This window comes from Anarhichas minor, unplaced genomic scaffold (assembly GCF_050575085.1).
Source record: "Anarhichas minor isolate MPS153535 unplaced genomic scaffold, ASM5057508v1 ptg000082l, whole genome shotgun sequence".
Lineage (NCBI taxonomy): Eukaryota > Metazoa > Chordata > Actinopteri > Perciformes > Anarhichadidae > Anarhichas > Anarhichas minor.
The window spans coordinates 890,001-915,719 of NW_027466528.1; the positions used below are offsets into that span (position 1 = coordinate 890,001).

The 25,719-nt window shown below is 45.6% G+C and overlaps 1 protein-coding gene across 1 annotated transcript in view; it reads right to left on the reverse strand.

Annotated features, from left to right (window-relative positions):
• LOC142938307 (putative E3 ubiquitin-protein ligase HERC1) overlaps positions 1–25,719 on the reverse strand; it is a 66,134-nt gene that overhangs the window by 7,802 nt on the left and 32,613 nt on the right. The window contains exons 35-71 of the mRNA XM_076081596.1: positions 25,392–25,631; positions 25,075–25,158; positions 24,068–24,624; positions 22,301–22,916; positions 21,346–21,619; positions 20,480–20,690; positions 20,218–20,384; positions 19,111–19,230; positions 18,120–18,366; positions 17,761–17,814; positions 17,627–17,679; positions 17,123–17,323; positions 16,860–17,034; positions 15,993–16,260; positions 14,486–14,699; positions 13,397–13,605; positions 13,166–13,293; positions 11,675–11,811; positions 9,803–10,003; positions 9,578–9,708; positions 8,510–8,721; positions 8,279–8,381; positions 7,918–8,064; positions 7,676–7,777; positions 7,396–7,569; positions 6,487–6,786; positions 6,331–6,396; positions 6,107–6,232; positions 5,281–5,419; positions 3,939–4,120; positions 3,697–3,852; positions 2,503–2,625; positions 2,283–2,385; positions 1,807–1,976; positions 1,494–1,632; positions 1,136–1,305; positions 765–934 (exon numbers count right to left, since the gene is read on the reverse strand). Of these exons, the coding sequence (XP_075937711.1) occupies positions 765–934; positions 1,136–1,305; positions 1,494–1,632; positions 1,807–1,976; positions 2,283–2,385; positions 2,503–2,625; positions 3,697–3,852; positions 3,939–4,120; positions 5,281–5,419; positions 6,107–6,232; positions 6,331–6,396; positions 6,487–6,786; positions 7,396–7,569; positions 7,676–7,777; positions 7,918–8,064; positions 8,279–8,381; positions 8,510–8,721; positions 9,578–9,708; positions 9,803–10,003; positions 11,675–11,811; positions 13,166–13,293; positions 13,397–13,605; positions 14,486–14,699; positions 15,993–16,260; positions 16,860–17,034; positions 17,123–17,323; positions 17,627–17,679; positions 17,761–17,814; positions 18,120–18,366; positions 19,111–19,230; positions 20,218–20,384; positions 20,480–20,690; positions 21,346–21,619; positions 22,301–22,916; positions 24,068–24,624; positions 25,075–25,158; positions 25,392–25,631 (6,869 nt within the window). The remainder of the gene's footprint in view (positions 1–764; positions 935–1,135; positions 1,306–1,493; positions 1,633–1,806; positions 1,977–2,282; positions 2,386–2,502; positions 2,626–3,696; positions 3,853–3,938; positions 4,121–5,280; positions 5,420–6,106; positions 6,233–6,330; positions 6,397–6,486; positions 6,787–7,395; positions 7,570–7,675; positions 7,778–7,917; positions 8,065–8,278; positions 8,382–8,509; positions 8,722–9,577; positions 9,709–9,802; positions 10,004–11,674; positions 11,812–13,165; positions 13,294–13,396; positions 13,606–14,485; positions 14,700–15,992; positions 16,261–16,859; positions 17,035–17,122; positions 17,324–17,626; positions 17,680–17,760; positions 17,815–18,119; positions 18,367–19,110; positions 19,231–20,217; positions 20,385–20,479; positions 20,691–21,345; positions 21,620–22,300; positions 22,917–24,067; positions 24,625–25,074; positions 25,159–25,391; positions 25,632–25,719) is intronic.

Sequence of the window (25,719 nt, forward strand, 5' to 3'; positions counted from 1 at the left end):
GAGAGAGCAGAGAGCAGAGAGGAGAGAGGAGAGAGCAGAGAGGAGAGAGGAGAGAGCAGAGAGGAGAGAGCAGAGAGGAGAGAGGAGAGAGGAGAGGAGAGAGGAGAGAGGAGAGAGGAGAGGAGAGAGCAGAGAGGAGAGAGGAGAGAGGAGAGAGAGGAGAGGAGAGGAGAGGAGAGAGGAGAGAGGAGAGAGGAGAGAGGAGAGAGCAGAGAGTAGAGAGTAGAGAGGAGAGAGGAGAGAGCAGAGAGGAGAGAGGAGAGAGCAGAGGAGAGCAGAGAGCAGAGAGGAGAGAGGAGAGAGGCGAGAGCAGAGAGGAGAGAGCAGAGAGGAGAGAGGAGAGAGCAGAGAGGAGAGAGCAGAGGAGAGCAGAGGAGAGCAGAGAGCAGAGAGGAGAGAGCAGAGAGGAGAGAGCAGAGAGTAGAGAGCAGAGAGGAGAGAGGAGAGAGTAGAGAGGAGAGGAGAGGAGAGAGGAGAGAGGAGAGAGGAGAGAGGAGAGAGCAGAGAGGAGAGAGGAGAGAGGAGAGAGCAGAGGAGAGCAGAGAGCAGAGGCTGGAAGTAGAGGTTTTTTAACATTTGTTTGTTGTTAAATTTGCTCTACAAAAACTTTACTTCACTAATATCGGCAGTGAAATGAACAATTGTGTCTATAAGAACACATTTTAATGAGGGTGTCCTGGTGGTCACAGAGAACATCTTCCTCAGGGATGTTCACCTGGACGTCGTTAAACACAAACAAAGACAAAGACCCATGTGGTACTGACCGTGTGGAGATCCGTTTGACGGTGATCTGGGGCCCGTAGTTCTTGCCCTGAACCATGGTCTTCCCTATGGAGCGCACCATGGGCAGAGTGTAGACTCTGGGGGCCAACAGGGGCCTCAACTGGCCCTGAACGATCCCCCAGGTACCGGCGTTGTAGTGCGACGTACAGCTCTGCACAGAAAGAAGTCACCATCATTACGTACGGTGATAGACTGTGTGTTTCACCTTCACCTCCTTGTCCAACACCCTCTTGAAGCAAAGACCACCTCTGAATGTTTAAAGACGGGTATTTAAACTAAACCCCGACCCTTTAACGTGCTCTTCAAGCTGTTACAGTCAGGAAACATGATTATGAATGTTTTCTTTGCTCACCTGGTTGTTGGGGCTGAGGTTGAGGAGTCTCCACGAGGAGTACATGAGGTCAGAGAAGTGGTAGAGGAGACGCAGACGAGCCCTCACCGCCTCGATGCTGACCTCTCTGAGGCCGCTGTACTGAGGAGGAACCGCCACGGGGAGACCCAGCTGGAGAGGAACCGAGGAGCCTGAGGAGGAGGAGGAAGAAGAGGAGGAGACACGACGACCACAAACGACACATGAAAATAGGAATGAGGAGCTTACTCATAAACGTATTAGTGTGGATGTACCCAGAGAGAGAGAGAGAGAGAGAGAGAGAGAGAGAGAGAGAGAGAGAGAGAGAGAGAGAGAGAGAGCGAGAGAGCGAGAGTCTAACCTGGAGCTCGAGGCGGTACGGAAGGAGCCGACCAGGCGGCGCTGTGGCAGCGTCCGGCTGAGATCTGGTGGATGTTTTTTCCCTGCAGCACCGTGGCCACCGTTGGCTCTCTGACGTGGTTGGTGTGGCCCAGACCGAGCTGCACGACACAAGGCACGGTGTTCAAAGTCACGTCAATTCATCATTTGTAGTAACGAGAAGTATTTAAACTCGTGGAAGTTTGAATTTACATTCGCCAAATTCTCATTTTCACTGAGCAGAGCCTGAACGCATCACAATTCTTGGGGGGTTCAGTGAGTGTTCAGCAGGTTACCTGTCCCTCCGAGTTGCTGCCCCAGGTGTAAACGTCTCCCGTGGACGAGAGCACCAGAGTGTGTTCAGCTCCGACGGCCACATCCTGGATGTGGACCCCCGACAGAGCCGGCACCTGCTGGGGCCGGTTGTGGTTCCTGGCCCGGCCTTCAGGTAAGCCGATCAGGGGGTCTGCGAACATAATATTTAAATTACATGTCAAACTAAAAGTTTTATACAATTACCTTATTAAGCTACTCAAATGTAACTGTGAAAACAGTATTTATCATTATTTGAGCGACATTTTTTCATCTGATCTGTATTTTCTCAACTCATCATTTACTGAAATATGGAAAATGTCATAAAGCCAAATGTCAGATGTAAAGCTGGAAATATTGAACTAATTTTCTTGAAAAATAAATAAATAACTGTTGATTGGTTGATGGTTTCAGTTCTGATCGTTATATTATTATCGTAGAGAAGATGATGTAACCGAACCTTGGCCGAAGGTGAAGACTTTGCCGTCTGTGGTTAAAGCCACAGAGAACTGTGTTCCACACGCCACTTTGTTGATGCCGATTCCACACAACACGTCCACTTTCTGAGGAATCAAGAACTCTAAATAAACCTTCATTACATTCACCTACGTGGTTATTTTACAGCTAGAGTGAAGCAGCGGGCCTCCTAACAGTTCTGAACTCTTTCCATGTGAACAGACCTGAGGCGACGACTTGGCCGTGGAATTGCCGAGTCCCAGTTTTCCGTAGTCTCCGTCACCAAAAGCCCAAACCATCATCCCGTCGGCGGAGACGACTAAAGTGTGGTTCAAACCACAAGCCACCTGAGGAGGGGAGCACACGGCAACATGAACTCATCGAACGTGGGTTTTTAAGGAAACCTTCTAAATGTTTCAGCTGTCAGAACACAGGAACACAAATGTGAACGCGTGGCATTCAAACTGAGCGTCAGGAAACAGGAAAAAAGACTGTTAAATAAACGATTTAGCCCTCGGTAAGTTCTAGTGGTGCAACGGACCATCGTAGATCACCGATCCGTACGGATCCATCCTCTTCAATTACACAGTCCAACGTCAACCATCACAGTTTAAATAAAGTTCTACTGACGATGGTTCTCCTCCAATATTCAGTCAAACATGTGATCATGATGTCATCGATCTCTGATCTCTGATAATGTTACAACAGGAGGAGAGCTAGTAACCGTGGTGTTTCACAACAACAACAGATATTAGAGATGAATTATGAGCTGTTTACACCAGCTCTAATAATAGATCATCAAAACCACTGATGACAACATTTGTTTTAATCAATAAAAATACAATATTTTATTTACTTATCATTTGAATTGTGTTTTTATGAAGAAAAAACAAAAACTATAAATTACAAATACAAAGTAAAAGGACAACATTTAGAATTCTTGATAGTTTACAGACTTATAATATAATATAATACTCTGGTGCTCTAATCAAACAACAAAGGGCTCTGTGTCTGTTAATATGGATCATCAATGATCAATAATTAGTATCGGCGGCAAAAAAACATGACCAGCGATCTCTAAAAGTTACTTTAAATTTGCTCCTTTTTTCTGTTGTGCTGATCCGACCCGTGACTCTGACCCGTGACTCTGACCCGTGCCTCTGACCCGTGACTCTGACCCGTGACTCTGACCCGTGACTCTGACCCGTGACTCTGACCCGTGACTCTGACCCGTGACTCTGACCCGTGCCTCTGACCCGTGACTCTGACCCGTGACTCTGACCCGTGACTCTGACCCGTGCCTCTGACCCGTGCCTCTGACCCGTGCCTCTGACCCGTGACTCTGACCCGTGACTCTGACCCGAACCGTTTCGAGACCCGTTGCACCTCTAGTCAGTTCTATCACTCCTCTGTCCTACCTGTCCCACTTGGTATCCCTCCAGAGCGGTGACCTTCTCCGGAAGCTTCTTGTTCGAGGTGTTTCCCAAACCCAGTTGTCCGTAATCACCGTTTCCAAATGTGAAAAGCTTCCCGTCGGCTGTTACCACCGCCGAGTGTTTGAACCCACAGGACATCTAAAACAAAAGATCAAAGTGAAGCAGATTGTGAAAGCACCCGAGCACCAAACATCCTTATCGGGTTCATTAGAACTCAGACTGACCTGCACCACCTCCTCTCCCTGCAGCGCTTCGATCTGCCTCGGGCGGCGCTGGCGGTCGCTGTTCCCGTGGCCCAGCTTGCCGTAGTCTCCGTCCCCCCAGCTGAACACCTCGCCGCTCTCTGTCAGGGCCATGGAGTGACCGTTGCTGCCGCACGACGTCACCAGCTGAGTCACAACGAACCCTGAAGGGGCAGAGAGACGACCGCGGAGTCAGAATGACGTTACTGAAGTAAGAAACTACAATAAAGATGTCTCATCACTGCTTTGAGTTATTTCATTATTTCTCTTTCACATCCATCCCTCCACTTCTAATCATGTTACATGTTCTTCTGCTACTGGAGGATGTTTGATTCACGGACTGTATACGAGAAGCCGACGTAGTCGTCCTGGCGTCTCACACTGGCTTGTGGATTGTCGTTGTGAAGTCTCGAGTTTGGCATTTTGGCCGTCGCCATCTTAGTTATTTGCAAACAGAAGTGACACTAGAGGGCGGAGCTAAGTACAACCGAAGGCTGAAGGAGACATTTTTAGACGACCAAAAAGTTACAATTAACTGTCATGAAGTAAAAACACACTGAGACTCGTGAGACGAGAACACCGACAACTGCCTCCCAGACTGGACAACGCTCTGGTAGAGACCTGTCAATCACTGTGTAGCCCCGCCCTAAAGCATCCCCTGCTTTATGGTCTGTTTGACTCTAAATGGACCATAATGTACTAAATGAACATCATGCTGTATTGAAGAAGACTTGAAACTAGATATTGAGACCATAAACTCATGTTTACAATGTTTACTGAGGTAATAAATCAAGAGAGAAGTAGAGTCATTTTCTCATAGACTTCTATACAACCAGAGGAGTCGCCCCCTGGTGGACACTAGAGAGAATGCAGCTTTAACACATGAAGCTTTGACTTCACTTTTCAGAACTTTCCAGGTTGCCGCCTGGTTTTATTTTATTTTCCAGTGTTTTTGTGTTATTGTGTGACTTTGGTGCTTTAAAGCGTTGATTCAAGTCTCTTTAAGCTTATAAAAACTTAATAATTCTGCAGAAGGACCTCCAGTGTTCGGATTTAAGAGCTCATGAAAAATAAAGAGTAAAGTCAGTAAGCTAGAGCTGTTATTTCAATGAGTCATATCGAATCAATATTAACTTTCTCACAACTCAAAACTGTAGGTTTTAAAATCTTATGACAGTCGTTGAGTCGGAGTTATTCAAACCTCAATAGATTTGATTAAAAGCTATTAAACTCCATCAGAGGACACACAGGTGAGCACGTCTTAGTGTCAAACATATTAGTGAATCTTAACAGTGTGTGTGTGTGTGTGATATTTCAGCTCCACCTTGCAGAGCTGAGACGACGGTGAGGACGTGCAGGTCGTCAGAGTTGCCCTGACCCAGACGGCCGTAGCTTCCCTCCCCGCAGGCCAACACCGTCCCGTTGGGCTGGATCACAAAGGTGCAGTTCTGACCGCACACCACCTGGAGGAAGGAAAGACGAGCAGACAGATGCAGGGAATAAACAATCACATCAAAAAGGGACCACGTTTTAAAAGCTGGTAAAGAACACGCGTCAACATTCAAAATGTCAAAATCCATTAACTCAAAGAGGCACTCCGAAGAGTCGGTATTAAATACATAAAGTCTGAGGATTCCCACGTGACAAACACTGGATCCTACATCTAATAGTGCAGATTATGAAGTCAAGTCAAATGTAGCACACGTTTGACTTTATAAATTAACTGGACCTTTGACTACGGTTGCTTTCCCCGCACACATTTTGTTTTTTTGAGATAAAATTACTTTTTTTAGCAAACCAAAACTGCAATACATACATGTATTTATGCATTTTATTGTATTGTACTGTGGTAAATTGTACTGATGGTTCATATTTGCTTCTAAGTTTTCATAGTGAAGCACTTTGTAACTTTGTTCTGAAAGGTGCAATATAAATAAAGTTATTATTATTATTTTAAGAGCATTTGTAGAGGAATATTTCTGTTCCAAGCGTACTGATCCATGTAAGCGGTCGATCACTAGAAGCAGTTTCCACTGTCCTTGTCTTGCAGTAAAGTATAAGAAAATAGCAGACGTATCCTGGACTCTTCTGTGATGTGATGACAGTCACCAGGCTGGGTTAGTTAACAAACACGCGACACGTTTGTGTACCTGTTGTGCCTGAGAAAAGGACGGGGCGGTTGTGGGCACCAGGATGTTTCTGCCGGCCTCTGCCAGCTGGCCGTCTCGCCCGGCACCCCACAGATACACATCACACTTCCCCCCGAGGTGCCAGTCCTGCAAAAAAAAACACACACACACACATTATTATCGTCACAGTCTGAGAGTAAACAAGCACACTTATTACAGCTAATCTGGGTCTCAATCTAAACTACCTCTGGTCTGGAGGTGGCCCAGGACATGATCTGTTCATCCAGACCAGATGCCCATTTACTGTTGTCCTGGAAAAACAGAGTGGAACACGGTTATTACATTCAACAGTAGGTGTTAATTAGATGATAAACAGTTGAAGCAACAGCAGCCTCCCTCACCATGAGCAGAGCCATCTCGTCTTTGGGCACGGGCTCCAGGTCGGGAACGGAGAACGACTCGGAGAAGGAGGCGCCTCGAGCGAGGGCCTCCGCCGCCTTGACCGTCGTAGAGAAGCAGTCCAACCAGGACCACTCGCTGGCGCACCAGACGGCCGTGTCAGACTCCGGCGGGCAGTGTCGGAGGTTGGGCGGCACGGGGGGGCGACACAGGAGCTGGTCCAGGTGGAGCCCCACGGCCAGGGTGGCTAGGCACTGCATGTAAGGGCTGTGGACGAGCTGCTCGCCACACACCACGTGGGGCTGGAGGAGGAGGAGGAGGAAACATCAACAACTGGCAATGATGGAGAATAATCACCCTCAAGTGATGAGTAAATATGTGTGAAAACTGTTAAAATGTTAAGAAAAATACCCGAGAAATATTTGAATGTTATTTGTAAGATATGTGAAAAAAATTATAAATATATATTGATTATATATTTATAAAAAATATCCCAAGAAATACGGAAAACTACAAGAAGATTATATACGTGAAAAATATCCAAATATTATTTGTAAAATATTTAAAAAATAAAATATGTGAAAAAAGTCCAAAAAATATCTTTAAATTGTAGTAAAATATGTGAAGAAAAAACAGTGTCAGAAAAATGTGTGAAAAATGTCACAAATATATCCAACAAATATCAGAAAAATGTGAAACACATTAAACATGACAAAAAAAACGCCATCTGCTGGACGGTCCACCATTGCCATGACATGTGTGAAAAGGTGCAAGATGGAAATGTTCGAGAGTGTCGTGCATGTGTGAATAATGAACATCACAAGTGATGCCTGACAGACTATCCCATTAACATCTCGAGCATTATGTGTGAAAGAGGCTTTAGACCGGAGATAGATATTAAACGTGCGTACCTTCTCGTAGGCGTACTGCTCCTGCAGCATGACAGGAAGTCTCTCCAGGAAGGCCCTCATGCAGGGCGCCATGTTGAGGCCGACCACTCCCTGCTTCTTCAGAGCGGTGCGACAAGTGGCCAGCACATGGTTGGACGCCATGAACTCTTTGGAGCAGTTCACCACCAGCACGTCCTGGAAGAGAAGCAGACCGGAGAGTAAATAGATATTCATCTCATCACAGCGATGCGGCTAGAAACATGGGGGGGGGGGGGGGAACAAAGGTGTACAGATGTGGTACCTTGGACCTGTTGGAGCAGACGGCCACACCAACATCTGGGATCCAGACAATATTCTGGATCGCACCTGAACCGGCGACCACTGTCTGCAGCACCGACCCGTCCTGTTGGACACACACACACACACACACACACACACACACACACACACACACACACACACACACACAGTGTGAGAGGAGTGTGTGTACATCTGTTACTTCTACCTGCAGTGTTTACATTTATCCTGTGTGAGTTTTCTTACCCGCAGGGACCAGATGTTCATGAGGCCTCCCACTCCTCCAGATGCCAGAGCCAGGCCGTCGGGGCTGAAGGCCAGCGTTCTCACTGGGGTGATGTGGCCCTTCAGCTGGAAAACACACGTCGCTCCTCTGCCCGACCACCGGGAAGACTGCAACACAAGGACGGCAGATAAGTGGAAGAAGACCATGTACGTGTGGAGAGAATAAACAGTCATCAATTGGGATGAATCTGCAGGCTTGGTCAGAATTCGAGACAAAATCACCTTCAACATTCACCGCATGTCCAGGAATTTAAAAATAAACAGCAACCTTGTTTACATTATAACAGCAACATCTTGTAAGTACCATGAATTTAGGTTTTACTTCATTCTCCCACCATCCCTCAGAGTCAGAGGAAGAGGAATCTGGGAAGTTAGAGATGTTTTGAGGAACAGTCCAGACTGAGACGTGGCCGTTCTGGCAGCATCTGTAAAAAAAAGAAATAAAAGAGAATGAGTTTGAGGAACTCATCTAAAGGATGACTGCAACATGAACGCCTCATGAACTCAATAAAAACCAGTGAGTGTGATCAGGTGCGAGTACTTGAGGACCTACATGGCTAACATGCTGAGAGTCTTCGGGCCACGTCCCAGCAGGCCACACCAGGCCACGCCGTTCACCGGGGACGGGTGTCGAAGACCCTGCAGGCAGTGCCAGCCGGAGCCCGAGTGACAGTCCGGACTGGCCCACAGCTTCACCGTCTCCTCCTTGGCACAGGTCAGCAAGATCTGACCGTTAGGACTCCACTTCATACTGGTGATGGACTCCTGTGAAACACAAGATTCAGAGGTTCAGCCCACGAGGAGCAGGGACGAAAACCAAATCAAATCTCATTTATCGTGATGACGAGATCTATTGAAACTTTCGTCAACGAGTAAAATAGGAGACGGGAATGTGAGCGAGGGACGATTTGGGAAGAGATCCAATCCGAACTAATCTAGGAAGCTCTGTGCAGGAGGATCCCCGTGTGTGGTTGTGACATCACTATTCATATCTAAACAACCAATGTGTTTATGATGAAATAGTTTGCTAGATCAGAGTTGTTTACAAGAGCACAACGTTCTTCATAGGTAGCTCCCAAAGTTCATATTAACTGCTATATTCTTGTTTCTGTATAAGTATCTGATTTTAAGACAATTAAGGAAATGTTTCATATCACAACAGTTAAATATGTGTGAGTATTGTACATTTAAACCTTAATACATTCTATAATAGCAGGATAATCAATGTTTGTACACAAAGAGTTTACACTTAAACAATGTAACACACTTTAACTGAACCCGTTAGATGTTATCTTATGAACTAAAGATAAGATACAACTTTATTAATACCAAAGGAAATTCTTTCATTAAAGATTACAACAGAAGAATAGCAAAGAACAAAAGAATAAAATGATAAACATATATGAACAATAGAATGACAATTATTAAGTATAAAATAAATAATAATCACAATACGAGTAAATAAATAAAGAAAATTCAACTAAAATAGAAAAAGTAAAATACAACAAAGAGTAAAAATACAGATAACAAATAAAGTGGACTAAACTATAATAAAATGTGTTTAAAAACAAATCAAACTTTGCTGAGTAGAATCCTAGAAAGAGTAGAACTGAGTAGAAACCTTGTGAGCGTCGATGACCACGATGGCTCCTTTTTCTAAAGGCTCTTTGGATCCAATCAGCAGCTTTCCATCTGCGTAGCCCACCGCAAACGGCTTGTCCTCACTGTACCAGGCGATGTGCATCACGGCCACTGAGAGGGGAAGGAAACATTACTATCAAACATCTGTAAAGAGTTTCCTCCAAATAACATTTACCACCGAGAACACGAGAACACTGGCTCCTACCGTCTTTCCGGTAGCAGTGCTCCAGCTCGGTGCGGTGCATGCTGGAGCTGTCCAGCACCTCGATGAGGCCCAGAGATCCGTCCATCCGTCCCACCAGCAGCATGTCTTTGGGTTCCCCGCACCACAGGGACTCGGCCTCCTCTTTAGGCCAAGCCAACGCTGACACCCAGTGAGGCTGCACGTCCAACAGGCCCTTACCGCCTTAAAGGAGAGGAGGGGAGGTCACAGGTCAGCGAGGAGCTTTGTACCGGTCAGAGAAATAAAATCTACCGCTCAGAAGGTTTGTAATCTGCTGCCACAAAGATGGACTGCTGGGAGGACTCCTCTATACGACGCTTTATTAATAATAGATGTTATTTAGTTGGTTCAACCAGACTGACAGACGATGGGCTCTGATCACTGCACCTTCCTCTCCAGGAACACTTTGTTTATATGTTGTACATTTTGTCGGTGATTGTTTGAGATGTTTTATTTCGTCTTGTATTGACTTCCTGTTGCTGCCTTTTTGGAAAGGTCGTCATTGTAAATGAGAGCTGGTTCTTAAATTGACTTATCTGTTGAAATAAATAATAAATAATAACTAAAAGAACAACGGATCTCTCTGAACAACAGAGGAGTAGAAGACTAGAAGAAACATTTCAAACGTTTCCTTCTGATGATTGAAAAGTTGAAAGTAAACTTTTGATCAGACTGTAGACTGGAGGAGCCGAGGCATCAACTATTTATTATCATTATTATTCTATTATATCCACGGCTGCTCTTACTATTAGTAGTCCTCATTTGTCTAGCATTACTTTTTATGTACAAAAGTATTGGTATCAAAATATACTTGATGTACCAAAAGTACACTCAATATGCAGACTGACGCATTTCAAATACATTGACTTTAGGCTCTACGTCATTGGATTATAATTATTGATGCATTTAAGTGCTCATCACTTTAATGTCGGGGCTCATTTTTCCTACTTTATATACTTCATAATTGGACATTTACTACTTAATAATACATCATAGTTCATTAGTTTATTTATATTTTGTGTTAAGAATGTGAATCTGCAAAATAGCCAAACTAGTGACTAATACTGTCTAATAAATGTAATGAAATGAAAAGTATAATGTTTCCCTCTGAGATGTAGTGGAGTAGAAGTATAAAGTTACATAAAATGGAAGTACTTAAGTAAAGTACAGTACCTAAAAACCTGAATGTACTTCGTTACATTCCCCCTCTGCTAGAACAAGAGCACAAAGTTCTTCACAGATCTGGGTTCTTAATTCTGCACCAGATTGATGCATTTAACTTTAAAATGTACTGAATGTTATTCCTAAAGGTCCGCCCACCATCCTGTGGGGAACACGGACATTATACTGTTTTTATTTCTGTTACAATAAGAGGAAAAACATCAAACTTCTCAACGGTTGAGTACGTTTACACTGAACTTTAGAAGCGGTTCTGAAATATACCGAGGTGTTTAATGGACTTTGGTGCGAACTGATTGCTCAACAATGAACCACAGAAAGATGGCAATGACAGACAGAGTCACGTTTCAAAGGCAGAAGAGAGAAAATGTGCTCATGAAAGCTGATCAGAATCGTGGGCGTTGGTCCTGGAGGCGACTGAAAGTGGCCGAGGACAGATGGTCGGTGCTGCGGGGCGTGTGGGGGGAGCCAGTGAATAATGATTGGACCACATCCAGAGCATCTATTTTTAACGGGAGCGATAAAATCTTAATGCCGTCTCATTCATATTCTGCCGACACAAGCTGAGCCACGGAACACATTTCATAATGAAACAACGCTAATGGAGCGCATCATTAACATGGCCTCTTATAAAAGAAGAACCCAGTGGAGCCAGTGAAAAGCATAACTGCTTACCGTTAACCTGCCAGATGTTGACCATTTTCTCCATGGCCGACGCCAGGTATTTTCCAGTGACGCTCCAAGCCAGAGGAGACATGCAAGGGTCGCTGGGAGACCCCAAACCGGACATGCCGTCCTCTGAAGAGCCGTCACTGATGAGAGGAGACAGAATCAACACACATGAGACCCAACACTTTAAGCTGCAACACATTCTCATATTTGGCCCAAAATAAAAACATCTGACGTATTATAACCTCATAAAGTTGTTATGGGGAAATGTGAGCACATATTATCACCTCATGAGAAGTTGTTATGGGGAACGTTTTGGCAAACTGTCGCCTATTTACACACATCAACAGAACATTAGCATTCATTTGAATTAGGGAGGAGAGGAGAGGAGAGAGGAGAGGAGAGAGGAGGGGAGAGGAGAGGAGAGAGGAGGGGAGAGAGGAGTGAGGAGGGGAGAGGGGAGAGGAGAGGAGAGAGGAGAGGAGAGAGGAGGGGAGAGGAGAGGAGAGAGGAGGGGAGAGAGGAGTGAGGAGGGGAGAGGGGAGAGGAGAGGAGAGAGGAGAGAGAGGAGTGGAGGGAGGAGAGGAGAGGAGAGGAGAGAGGAGTGAGGGGGGGAGGGAGGAGAGGAGAGGAGAGAGGGGAGAGAGGAGTGAGGAGGGGAGGGGAGGGGAGAGGAGAGGAGAGAGGAGAGGAGAGAAGAGGAGAGGGGAGAGAGAAGAGGAGAGAGAAGAGGAGAGAGAGAAGAGAGGAGGGGAGAGAGAAGAGAGGAGAGGAGAGAGAAGAGAGGAGAGAGGAGGGGAGGGGAGAGAGGAGGAGAGAGGAGAGGAGAGAGGAGGGGAGGAGAGAGGAGGGGAGAGAGGAGAGAGGAGAGAGGAGGGGAGAGAGGAGAGAGAATAGGAGAGAGAAGAGGAGAGAGAAGAGGAGAGAGAAGAGGAGAGGGGAGAGAGAAGAGGAGAGAGAAGAGGAGAGGAGAGAAGAGGCTGTAGAAATGTTAATAGTTCAATACATATAGCACAGAGAGCCTCCATTTATTCCCAACATTAGTAACACTTGTGGACACTTGGAGACATGTTGGATATATAGATTCCATTGTTTTTGTAACATTTTTCCAATTTTTGTAAAATAAAATATCAAAGAAATTCAACTTGTGTTTTGTTTCTTCTCTATGATTGATGTCATCATAACTGTGTTATTCTGCACTGAAGACACGTTCTCGTTCTCTCTACTTCTAGTCATGATGGTTCTGTTACTATAGAGCAGCAGGACTTTATACTGAGGTGAGACCACAGAGAGGAACTGTTTGGGGTTTAGAGGGTTCAACAAAAATAACTTATAAAACATGCTGTAGCTGCAGAAAGAAACAAGATCAAAGTAATGTTTAGATCAGTTCTGTGGCACCAGAGCTGTACTACAGCTCTTCCCTCCAAATGCAGCACTGGTTTCATTCACACACCGAGGTTTGTGCAGGTGGAACATTTGGATTAGAGAAAGCCTTACTCCTTGTTGAAGATGCAGGTCTGCTGGAGGGTGTACTGGTTCTTGGTCACGTTCCACATCCTCACCGTCCCGTCATTGCCACTCGTAGCCAACAGGCCTTTCTTACTGCACCAACCGCACGTGATGACCTGAGTGAAACAGACGTTTTCTTAACACCTAACAGTTTCTATTAATATATATTCTGAGCTCAAACCCAGCTGTGGGAACACTCCTGATCCCGTGTTGACTCACCCTGCTCTGGTGAGCCTCTAGCTTGATGAAGGAGCACTTCCGCAGGTCTCCCGCCATGTCGGCGAAGGTCTGCGGCCGGCTGTGGTTGTTGTCGCGGTCGTGGGCGGCCAGCGTGCGGACCAGCTGCTGGGCGGCCCACTGGCGGTGCTGCGAGGACAGCCGGGAGGACAGGCAACAGGCCGCCAGAGCGTTGGCCAGCTCCAGAGGCCCTACAGCGGAGGGATTATGGGAAGGGTGGGCATACAAATGCGCAATTAGACCTGCTCGACACGGAACAGAAGGTGACCCGGTGAGTGAGAGGAGGAACAAAAAGGACAAACACAAAAGGCACAGAAAAAAAGTGACCCAAGTGAACAGAAAGAAACAAGCTGGAACAAGAATGAGTCATGGAAGCTGAACAGACAGCACTGATGATACAATTATGTGAACATTTCTGTGACATTATATTTTGTTGAAAAACACATGATAGGACAGAATCACTGGAATACATATTTTCATCTTACCTGTAGTTGTTTATCAATCCAGACTGATTTGTTTTGATTGCAAAAAATACATTTGAAAAACTAAACAGCAACGTCTCTTTTCCAGAAATCAGTTTCATGCAGGAACTATTTTTTTTCTGCCGAACCACAGGCTTTAATTATACCTCCTCTCAGAAGGGGGCGTGCATCTTCTCGTGGACAACATGTCAATATTAATGCAATGTTAGCTCCGTGGTGTTAGGTGAGCTAGCAGTGTCGAGTGGAGATGCTTCCTTCTGAGCGGTGATACGGCTGGCAGGTGTAGTTTAGCAGAAAGAAAATAGTTCCTACATGAAACGTCTCACAACAAGGTCGGTGGATTATCTCGAGTAAACGCGTCAGGATTTATGGACAGAGACATAGCTGTTGGAATAAAAAAAATATGTTTTTGATTTTGGAGTGAACTGTCCCTTTAAGGTTAAATTACAATAACGTAAGAAAAAAGTACGTAATTTGGCTTAAATACCGGAGGCAGTGCCATGTTCAGGATGCTTGATTACTCTAATATGAACATAAAAATTAAACATTATTGATGAAGAGCCCAATGAGACAAACTGAGTCTACACACCTCTTTTCTCCATATCAGCCTTGTCATACGCAGGTCTGAGTCGGGCCCCTTTGTCTGCCAGCAGGGCCACCAGAGCCTGAGTCACCACGAAGTTTGGGGAGGTGACGAGCTTGTTCTCCTCGGCAACGCCGCGCAGGAAGCTGGGCAGGAACTTCCTCTGGATGGGGTCGTCCACCGTCGTCAGATTCATGCCGGTCGCTGCAGAGATCAGGTTCTGGAGAGGAAAGAGTATTCCTTTATAAATATATTAGTGCTGGGCAACGATTACAATTTTTAATCGCATTGTTATGCGCAAAATTCAATAATGCATTCAAAAGTAGTGTATTGCGCCCTTTTATTTTAAAAGTACTGCTATATGAACAAAAGTGCAATAACATTTGTTTTGCAAACACTTTGAACAAATCACGTTCTTGTTAACAGCAGTATTCCCTTTACACAGTAGCAGTTATAACACAGTTATAATGATTCTGATAATAGATATTCAGCTGGTGTTCACAACTTTATCTTCATGTGTGTAAGAGATGCAATTTGAAATATACACCTTGAAAACTGCAAACCTATCCACGTCATGTTTTTATGTTTGATAAATTCTCAGTAGCGATAACTAAATGATATGCTTATTATAACAACTTTAAAAAAATAATTTAAAGGAATCATTTCTTTTTTAGTATTGTGGTCAGACACATATGCAACGCTGATTACCGTAATATGTGTGGTATTTGTTATAAATGTACGTTGGTACATAGAGGGTGATAAGAAGCTGTACATGGAAGCATGGAACCTGTAGTCTGTACCGTGGCAGTAACCTGCAGCACCAGGAAGTTAAGCTAATAAAGAGTTGCAGTTAAGAGCAGTTTGTTCTCTCGTGCTTATATGTTTATATAAAAACACGACAATATGCATTTTGATATTGTGACGATCCTGTAACGAGACAATCGTTTCTAAACACACGACACAATGTGTTTATTACTCAGCTTCAGAGGTGCTGGTAGGTGTTCTTTATAAACTGTGGACAGAGCCAGGCACCTTCAAGTCTTTATGCTAAGCTAAGCTAAACACCTCCTGATTCAAGCTCCATATTATAATTTATAGATGATCACTTTTAGTTCTCCGGCTGGACCTGATGCTGCTCCTTCATTCACTCACCAGGTGTTCCAATGTTAAAAACAATAATGTTTCAGCTTTAATACAGGTCACTGTTGGCGGATGAAGCAGCTCAACTGTGATTTTATTTCAGTATATTCCATCACATGCCACGGGCCATCAATAAGCAAAAACAAAGGGTGTCCTTGACAAAGTAAATACAACATCCCCAGTTCAAGTCGCGCGTATTTACTGTTACTTCTCTATTGTCCTAAATCTATATAAAGGGCGAAAAAAATCCCCAAAACACAAAAAACAAAGACTTTTAGTCAATAATCAATTAGCTGCTTGTCTGAGACACCTAAAAGACATTTGATGTTTGCCTCTGATGTGTTGAATCAGTCAATCATCAATCATGGCGTACCTCAGTGCAGAGCTGCACCAGCACCTTGGCCGCGTTGGGACTGTTGGAGGCCAAGCAGCCCACCGCGGTGCTGAGGTAAGCCAGACAGGAGATGGGTTTGCTGGCCTTGGCGGCCCCACGGGGCCTTTCGGCGTGACCGGAGCCCGACGTGGGGCTGGTGGACAGACCGGCTCGGCCGGCTGCCGCCAGACACATCAGCCTGACCAGAGTCCTGATGTTGGTTAGACCCAGAGACTCCAGACCGGCTGCGAGGCTGCAGCTCGAGCCGCTGTGTGGGAGGGAAGAGAGAGAAGTCACATATTACACAACAGACAGAAAGCTGCTTCCATCCAACCGCCAAGGACATTTTTAGGGTTGTAGTGAGGCGGCCACCTCTGGTTCTGAAAAGCGAAGCCAATGCCGAAGTGTCTTCGGGGCCGATCACAGTGAGACAAGTCGCAACAAGCGATGCTTCAAAAACACCTCTTGGCGAAGCGAGTCGGGCAAAACAGCTGATGAGCCGGTGGAGCGATCAAACGTAAATAATGGAGAACAAATAGATGTAATGCAGACGTCGAGCTCTCTGTTGCTCTGCTGTTGGATGAGGAGGAGGGAATTATATAGTTAAATCGGTAACATCAATGTCCGTTCCTACCACATCTACCGGCATCAAATCAGGAAGTCAGGAGTAAAGTAGTAAAGCCCGCCTTTTGCTTGATTTGACTGGCTGCCTCAGTCAAGCGTGACATTGACAAGCGGTGCAACTCCGCACTGAAAAGTTGAGAATATTTTAACTTTTAATGCGTGTCTAAAAAGAATGAAAGAAGACAAAGAAGATGAAGATGTAAACACAGAGCCCAGCCAGAGGGAGTGGTTAGTGAAGAGTACCTGACGGACAGCAGGGACAGGGCTCTCATCACCATGGTCCGGGCCAGCAGCACCTGGGCCGTGGCCGTCACCCTCCTCAGCGCCATCACCCGGTCGTGGGGGTTCTGGAGGGCGGCCGCCTGCTCGCCGAGGGTCACTCTGCCCGATGAACTCTTATCCACCGAGGTCTGACAGCCTGAACAACAACAACACACAGTCAGTTTACTGCTTCACTTCAGGCCGATACCATCACACGTGTTGCTGTGATGGGCTCTCGTCCTCACCTATCTGCAGCAGGGTCTCCTCCATGCTGTTGCTGGCCGTCACCATCGCAATGGAGGCCCCCAGCGGGTCGCTGTCGGGGAACTGGAGGGCCTCGGGGACGATCCTGCGCTCGCTGAGGCCCAACGGTCCAGACAACAGCTCAAACTCTCCCTCCCCCGTCAGCTTCTCGTCTTCGTCGACGTCCAGCATGTCCCAGTCCTCTGCAGCGGGACGGACAGACGCAGAGCATTTGAAGACATACACAGAATTAACATCAAGTTACACTTGAAAGGATGAAGGCACTTGCGAATGACGAAATGTAAACCATACTTTGATGTTTCAACTTATACTTTAACCAAAACACCGGCAATGAGGTAGATAATAACGACAATAAATATTAAACAAAATTTAAATCCTACCCTCTAAACTATAAAAGAAATATCTAGTTTGAATTGAAAACAAACACTATTACTGAGCTTGTTTACAAGAGAACCCAAACATCTGTTTATCACAACACGCCGTACCTTCATAGACACTGTCCTGCTTTCCCAGCAGGTCCGGAGCCTGTCCTTTATACCTGAATACACATCAGAGAATAAAATGACATGAGCTCCATTTTACTTCCTTTCAATGACAAAGTAGAACAAAATAAAGGCCTCTGAGCGGACCGCCGCTGGAGGCCGCCGCACTGTCCTGGTCCAGGCCCTCAGGACTACAAAGTACACAAACATAGACTTTTCTATATAGACTTTCACAAATAAAAAGCTGGAGTGTCGGTTCCTTCTGTAATGTTTACAGCAACGCTTCAGGTGAGTGGCACGACTCTCTCAAACACACAAAACTAACAGGCCCACAAACACACACACACACACAGATGAACCTTTAAAGGCATATAAAAAAAACGTTTTGGAATTAGTTTTCTCTTTTTGACCACGCTTGTTAATTGATGACTCAACATGTATTCAAGAAGACGTCTGTTATTAAAAACACTTTCATTTTAAGACTTCTCGTCTGTACCTCTCGCTGAAGCCCTCCTCCATCTCTGAAGCGTCTGCGCTGGCGATGTCTCCGGGCGAGCACAGGTACGGGCTCCGGTCCAGAGATTTGCCTCCAGAAGAGGCCGTTGCACCGGGACAGGACGAGTCGGACCCGTCGACGCCTCCTCTGGTGTGAGGCTCGTCCTGCTCGTCCTCCGTGCCCGGATGCTCGATCATCCACATGGCGAGCACCGTGATGTTCTGAGCGTCTGCTTCTCCTCGAGCGCCTGAGATTAACAGGATTGGATCAGACAACGAGTCATAACAAGTTTATGATGGACGACCTGCTGTATATAGAAATACTCATTTCAAATGCAACGCCATAATTATATAATGCTCTAATTACTACCTAATCACTGTTTGTTTTGCATTTTGAATTCACTTGCATTAGTTGCTAATAATACAGACATTTTAAATAAATGTACTTTTAAGAATTGTAAACTGTTGCGTCTGTTCTGTCAAACAAAAACGAGACATTCAAGCTTTATCCTTCACGTTTGGCTTTTTAACTTTTGCATCATTTTGGCTTCGTTAATGCAAAGCTGCGAGTATTTTCCTTTGTGGGAGTTGAACCTCACGTACTATAATGAATCTATAAAAAACTGTGTTGCCAAAATCAGACCCCTCAGCTCCTTATGGACAGAAATGTTTCCATTGAAACAAATCAAAACCAAAATCTTTGATCCAACAGCCATGACAGCGTAACATCTGTATCAGCCTTTAGATCTGGAGCCCTGGCTTCAAAACTACAGTTTTAACTATTTTCTCATATTTCACTAGTTTCCTGCACAAGAAATAGAAATGCATCAAAATCAACGTCAAAAATAAAATAATAACCCATAGATAAAATCAACGATGAATATAATGGTTAGTTGTATGTATATACATATAGTTGATGAATATAATGGTTAGCTGTATGTATATACATATAGTTGATGAATATACTAAAACAGCAGAGAGGTGAGACGGACCAGTGGCTTCCAGAGCTTTGGTGATCTGGCGCAGAGAGAAGCCCATCTCCAACAGGGGCACAGCGATGGCAGGAGGAGGAGGAGGAGACGTAGACAGCCGGCTGCTGGGGTCCGACAGAGCTGGAGCAAACAACAACAACATTAGAGACCATCATCATGAAATCTGGGATGTTGGTTTGAACTTTTGGAATGAGAGAATAATTCAAATGTTGCAGGGTTTCCCTCAGTGTGTCACAGTGGAGCCTGAAATATAGAGCAGCTCTATTAATGTCAGAAGACATTATTAAGAATATCTTAAGCTTCAGTGAAAACAAGCAGAGGTACTAAATCACAGAGAGAGGCCCATTGTTTAAATCATCATCTAATATTTAAAAGGTTCCCTCTGGAATTTTCTTGTAAACCAGGCGGAGGGAGACCTTCGGTTCTGAAAAATGAAGTCAATGCTTCATGTCTTAAAGCTGCATTCTCTCTAGTGTCCACCAGGGGGCGACTCCTCTGGTTGTATAGAAGTCTATGAGAAAATGACTCTACTTCTCTCTTGATTTATTACCTCAGTAAACATTGTAAACATGAGTTTATGGTCTCAATCTCTAGTTTCAAGTCTTCTTCAATACAGCATGATGTTCATTTAGTACATTATGGTCCATTTAGAGTCACACAGACCATAAAGCAGGGGATGCTTTAGGGCGGGGCTACACGGTGATTGACAGGTCTCTACCAGAGACGTATACGGCGTCTCTACGTCACTCCTCCTCAGATGGCGACGGATAAATTGTTGAACTCAAGGCTTTAAAACATCAGTCCACAAACTAACGAGTGATGTCACGATGACTACGTCCACTTCTTATACACAGTCTGTGGTTCAGATTCACTTTGTATCCTTGAGCTCTAAGAAAGGTGTTGAATCCATCCTCTTCCTCATAAACCTGCATCGTTTACATCTCTGTTTACCAGCTTGCAGTAAGAAAAATCAATGAAATCAGTTTTATGTATCGGTTTGTAACGACTAAAGAAAACACAGTAACTCTGGCTTACATCAACATACTGTACAAGCTTTTCAGCAGCAGAACAGCGATGTTTACATGCATGGCAGTCTGGCAGACTTACAGGTACCCATTCTGTTCTGAGGTCTGGAGGGTTGGGAGTCGGGGGAGGTGAGACTCTGCCGGCGGCCGACCTCGTCAGAGGGTGAGGTCGGCAGATACGACACCGGAGGAGTCTGAGCTCGCCGGGTTGGAACCAGGGTGGTGGTCGGGTAGCTCGAGAACATTTGCCTGTCGGATCACAGAGAAGCATTAAAATAATCATCTCAGTTTGAATCATTCATGAGAAACAAAAGGCTGGCTTGGCTGCGGCCATCTGCTCTGACCTGAGGAGGCTGAGAGGCATGACCCCCGGAGACTCCGAGGCGGGGACGGTCTCCGTGTCTGTGACGGGCGTGGTGGCAGTCGTGGTGTCCTCCAGCGAGGAGCTCATGAAGGAGGTGGTGCTGGAGGCCGAGGGGCTGGTGGTGATCGGGGTTTGAGCCAACTGCTCGCCCTCCGTGCCTTCCCCCTCACCTTCTGGTTCACTCCTAACTCCTGAGGGAGACGAAAAGCCCCGGGGGAAAAGTGAACTTTGTGTGTCGGATGCCTCACGCAGACATGTAGATATATTATATTATATTATAATTCATCGCCATGCATGCTGCTCAGATTAATAATAGTGAACAGCTCTTCTGCTGCAGGCACGGCGTCGCTCCGTAGCACAGTCCTGCTTTTTAAGGCGCTAATGTACGGAGGTTCCATTCAGTTACATTGCGGTGCGTTCAAGCTCCAGTAAAAAATGGGTTTTGGGCAAAGGTAAATTACAACCTAGAGTCTATGATTACAACGCTTAAATGTAATCTTGTAAAATGTAGTTTTTGGCAGAAAACTTTAATGAATCCAGTTGTTTGAAGGAGATGTTTTCACAACATGAAATAGATATGAGAGAGGAGAGTATGACCGGTTTGATTTCATAACACTATGAAGTGAGTTTTTATATAATAACCACTATCGATGACAGTAACAAAGTACATTTATTTTCTAATTGCTCAACTCTTTGTTGATTGTATTTATTCATTAATAGGCCGTTGTTTTCTATTCTGGAGAAGTCAGTTTGTCTATCTGGCCCATAGCTTAGCGTGGAGCCCTGAGAAACACAAAGCTTTGTCAGTAAGAGCTCTCCGGGCTTCACGTGGCTTCATATTCTCACCAGGCTTGGCCTTTCCCCCGCTGGGCTCCTCCAGCAGCCCGTTCACCACCAGCTTGTAGATCATGGCCTGCGCCCTCTCCAGGTCGGCCAGGCCCAAGGCCCGCTTGATGGGGGAGCGCATCACCGCCCGCTTCACCATGTGGCGCATGAGGAACTGCAGAGCCGCCCGCATCTCCACTTCTTCCTGGCACACCGGCGAGGTGGCAGCTGTGCTTCCTCCGGTGCCGGCGTTCAGATCCGCATTGTGGCCGCTGGGCGCTGCTTCTGGTATCACCTTAATGTCAGAGGAGAGGACAGATGAGCACGATGCCCTGGATCTGCTTCACACCAGCAGACACACATGTATCCATATTTAATGATTCTAGTTATAGAAAAGAAAAACATACATATAAAAACAGGGAAGGGAGGTGAAAAACATAAATGCACTTATTCACAGTTATATCTTTACTATTCTCAGATCCTTCCGTTAGAAATAAAACTCCTTAAAGCAGAGGTTCTCAAATGTTTGTTTTTTACATATTTTCTGCACTTCTATAGTCTTAGTTATGTTAAAGAACAACACAAGAGAAATGTATTAAGATATTAGACATGTACTTAACATATTCGCATGGATACAAATGTGTTTTGATTAGAATGTAATCTATGAACTGCTATAGATTTAAACATTTTAATATTATTGTTGAACTATGAAGCCATTTGTTTCCTCAAAAAAGTTAGAGGGATATATTGGATGTTGTCTGAGGTACTTATGCATCGTTAGTGCATAAAAAACTAAACTCTTGTCTTCTCCAAACTCCGTCTACTGTAGTAAAACACTGACGATGGAGAAGAAGCTCACACTACTAAACCCTGTACATTTCCTCACACCGCTGAGGAGCATGTGTGTGATTCATCTGACTGTTGTACTCCGTGAGCTCTGATATATATATTTATATATATCGGATATCTCTTATACCTTTGGTATGAGCAGCAGCTCGGCGTACTTGCTGCAGCTCAGCAGGGTGCTGAGGGTCTTCATGGCTCCCAGGTAGAGGTAGGACAGCTGCACCGCGTGGATTTCAGACTGCGTGGCAACAGGGGAGGACTCGTGGCCGCGGGATCCGTGCTCGTGGCCTTTCTTCCTGTTCCCCTCGGCGGGAGTGTGAGGAGCCACGGTGAAGAGGGTCTCGTTCCCGCCAGCCACAGAGGAGATCTCGCTCTCCGACTTTGAGTTGGGCGCCGCGTGTGCTTTCACCTCGTCCAGGCTGTGGGACACTCGGAGGTCAGAGGTTGTGATGTTTGGAGCCGCTCCGCCGTTATCTTTTTGCTCGTTGCGGTTGTGCTCCTCGCTCTCCGCCTTGTCCTCGTTCCCGGCTGGCTCCTGCCCGGACGAGGCCGCGCCGCGGTGCTTCTTGTCGTGGCGTCGCGAGCTGAGCTTGGCGGCGGTCTCCTCGTGGATGCTGGTGAGGTAGGTGAGGTCCAACAGCAGCGAGGCGGTGAGGCCACGGAAACGCGCCACGTCGAAGGGCAGCGGCTCGCAGGGCTCCAGGTTGTAAAGCGGAGTGTCACTAGGCGACCAGAAAGTTGGGAAGCTTTAATAGAAGGGAGTGGAGAGTGAAAGGAGACAAGGGAAGGAAACACAAAGTGAGGGAAAGGGCAGGAGAGAAAGAGCACAGCATGCGAGACAAATAAAGAAATGGAGTGTGTGGGTATGGCACAAAATCATGCCGCTCGGTGAATCATCGTGCAGAAGAGTTGTGGATTAATGATGAGTCAATAACAAACATGAAAACAGTGAATTAGAGCGAGGGGGAAATGGAGGGTGAAAAATAAACCGATGAAGAGGCTAATGCAGGGTGTCAGAGGGATGTGAATACAGGCAGTGAAGAAAGCTCCAGAATACATTCTCATCAGCCATGAGGTCAAACTGCCGACGACCATAAGTCACACGAGCACTGGAGACGCACCGATCAGTTTCACATACAGACCATTCTGTGCTGGTTTGAATTTACACGCATTTCAAACCCTCTTATCGACTTTATTTCTAAAAAAAAACAACAACTGGCGACATATTTAGCGACTTATTCAGACCATCAGGTAAACACAAGAAATATATTCACATATATCATATTGATATATATTCCACGCAGTGAGTTAATAAAACATAATATACACACTTTACATTCTTGTAAATAGATTCATTCATAGTTTTGTATAAACAGATAAATAAATACATCACTTTAGACGGATAATAAATCGTTGACTCTAAAACAGACCTACATACATCAGTATAGAATAGAATGTTTTCTATGATATGAAAATTTACAAATCATGTTCATAATTTATGAACATCCAATTAAATTTTCCATTTAAAGAAAAGTTAAGAGGAAAGTTTGTCTAAACTATAAATGACCTCTGAATCAGCAGGTCAGACTATTCAAAACGATTTAAGGAATCAGGATCAGCCAATAAGAAGACTTGCTGTCGGTGCGTCTCTAACATCGTGCAGAGCGCTGCTGTTGGACCAACAATCATGTGATGGATTTCCCCTCGTTAAAAGCAAAAGCTGCTGACTCAGCACATATTGTTTGAGTGTGCAGTGACAGTCAAAATCTTTACATGGCCGATGTTGAAATAAATTCACAACTTGCTTACAATTTGGTATATCTGTAAAATATACCAGCAAATAACAAATATAGCAACGTATAAAAATGTCAAAGAAAGGTGCCACAACCCCCCGTACCTGATGGTGATCTCGGCCTCGTCCCACTGCACCTTCGCCGAGGTGCTGCCTTCCTTCACCACGCCCAGTAGTGTGGCGTGCCTCCCGGTCTGCTTGTGCACACATCTCCCGCCGACACGCAGGCCCGCGTCCGCCCCTCCGATCACCGCCAGGACCGGCCACACCTCCGTGCAGAGCGTCCTCAGGTGGTGCTCCGACAGCTCCCCCAGGCCGTGCTGCCGCCCGTGGCGTCCCCGCTCCTCCTCCGTCCTCGTGGGCGTCTCCTGGCTTTCCCTCTGGGCGTCGTGCTCCTCGCGGCTCTGCACCGAGCGACTCTTCTTCAGCCTCTGACCCCCGCCACCGGACGTGCCGGCGGACTCCCTAAAGCAAGGCTTGATCCTGTGGAGCCGCTCGGTCATGGTCTCGTTGATGCGGTGGGTCCAGAGGTCGGTGCGATGCAGGATGCGGATCAGCTGCGTAGTGGCCTCGGCCAGGACAGTGGCCATGGGGCTGCAGACCGGGTTGCCAGGTAAGAGGTCTCGAGGTGTGCCCCTCATCTGCATGTCACAGATCTTAACCTGGAACAAATAAGCAGAATATACATATATAATATATATATATATAATATATATATATGTATAATATATATATATATAGAAAGCATCACATTAGTGTAACTGCGTGTAATGGTCTTTGTGAATTGGACTGTTTTTGCAATGTGGCTCATTAACATAAAAATGGCCACATTTTTGCATACTACCTCATTTAAATATGAGTAAATGACACAGGGGGTGAGTATTATTTGTTGCTAGAAGAATCACACAGGGTTTTTTTTGTATTATTTGTGCAGGTTTAACAGCTGCAAAACCCTAACAATCCTTCTGTGAATCCGCCCTCAGAGATCATACCAGAACAAAAGCTTAAAGTTATGGAATCTCATCCCCCAGTAACAGCTGAGTCACTGTAAAAATGAGCAGATGAAAGAACTCCTGCAGATGGAGCAGTAGGTGGATGCTTATGTGCGTTACCTTCTCTCCTGGGTTACTGCTGTAGAACATCACACAGGGATAGAGCTCTGTGGCGTCAACGTCCTCGAAGGCCAACTTTGGTTCCTGTTGAATCACAAGTCAGCAGTTAGAGATGAACACAGAACCCCGAGGAGGACATGTGGCTCTTTTATGTTTCGTCTTTGCTATTGAATTGTGTGTGAATAAATGAATATGCATGCGTGTCCATGTCCAGACGAGACATTCATAATTTAGGGACGGACTAGCAATGATCAACGCAGTTTGTGATACTTTAAATTATTTTTTAAATATCCAAATCAATATTCAGTGTGTCTCACCTCTCCGTTCTTGCCGAAGGAGATGGTTCTGGCCTCCATGTCCAGGACGCAGGTGATGAAGTCTCCCTGAGTGAAGCTGCTCAGAGTCAGCGTCTGCTCTCCGTTGTGATAGAGGTTCCCGCTGTACGCCCGGTACAGCCACATGTCCGACGTGGGGCGGTGGTTGAAGTCGTGCACGGGCCATCGTGAAACGCCCACACACGTGCCCTCATTGCCTCGGTTCTCCTTCACGATGTAAAACTACAGAGGAAATAAAACGGGACGTGGTTCAAAACAGGCAAAAAATTAGATAAGTTTATATTTCTGTGTAAAGCAGTTTCCCATCAAT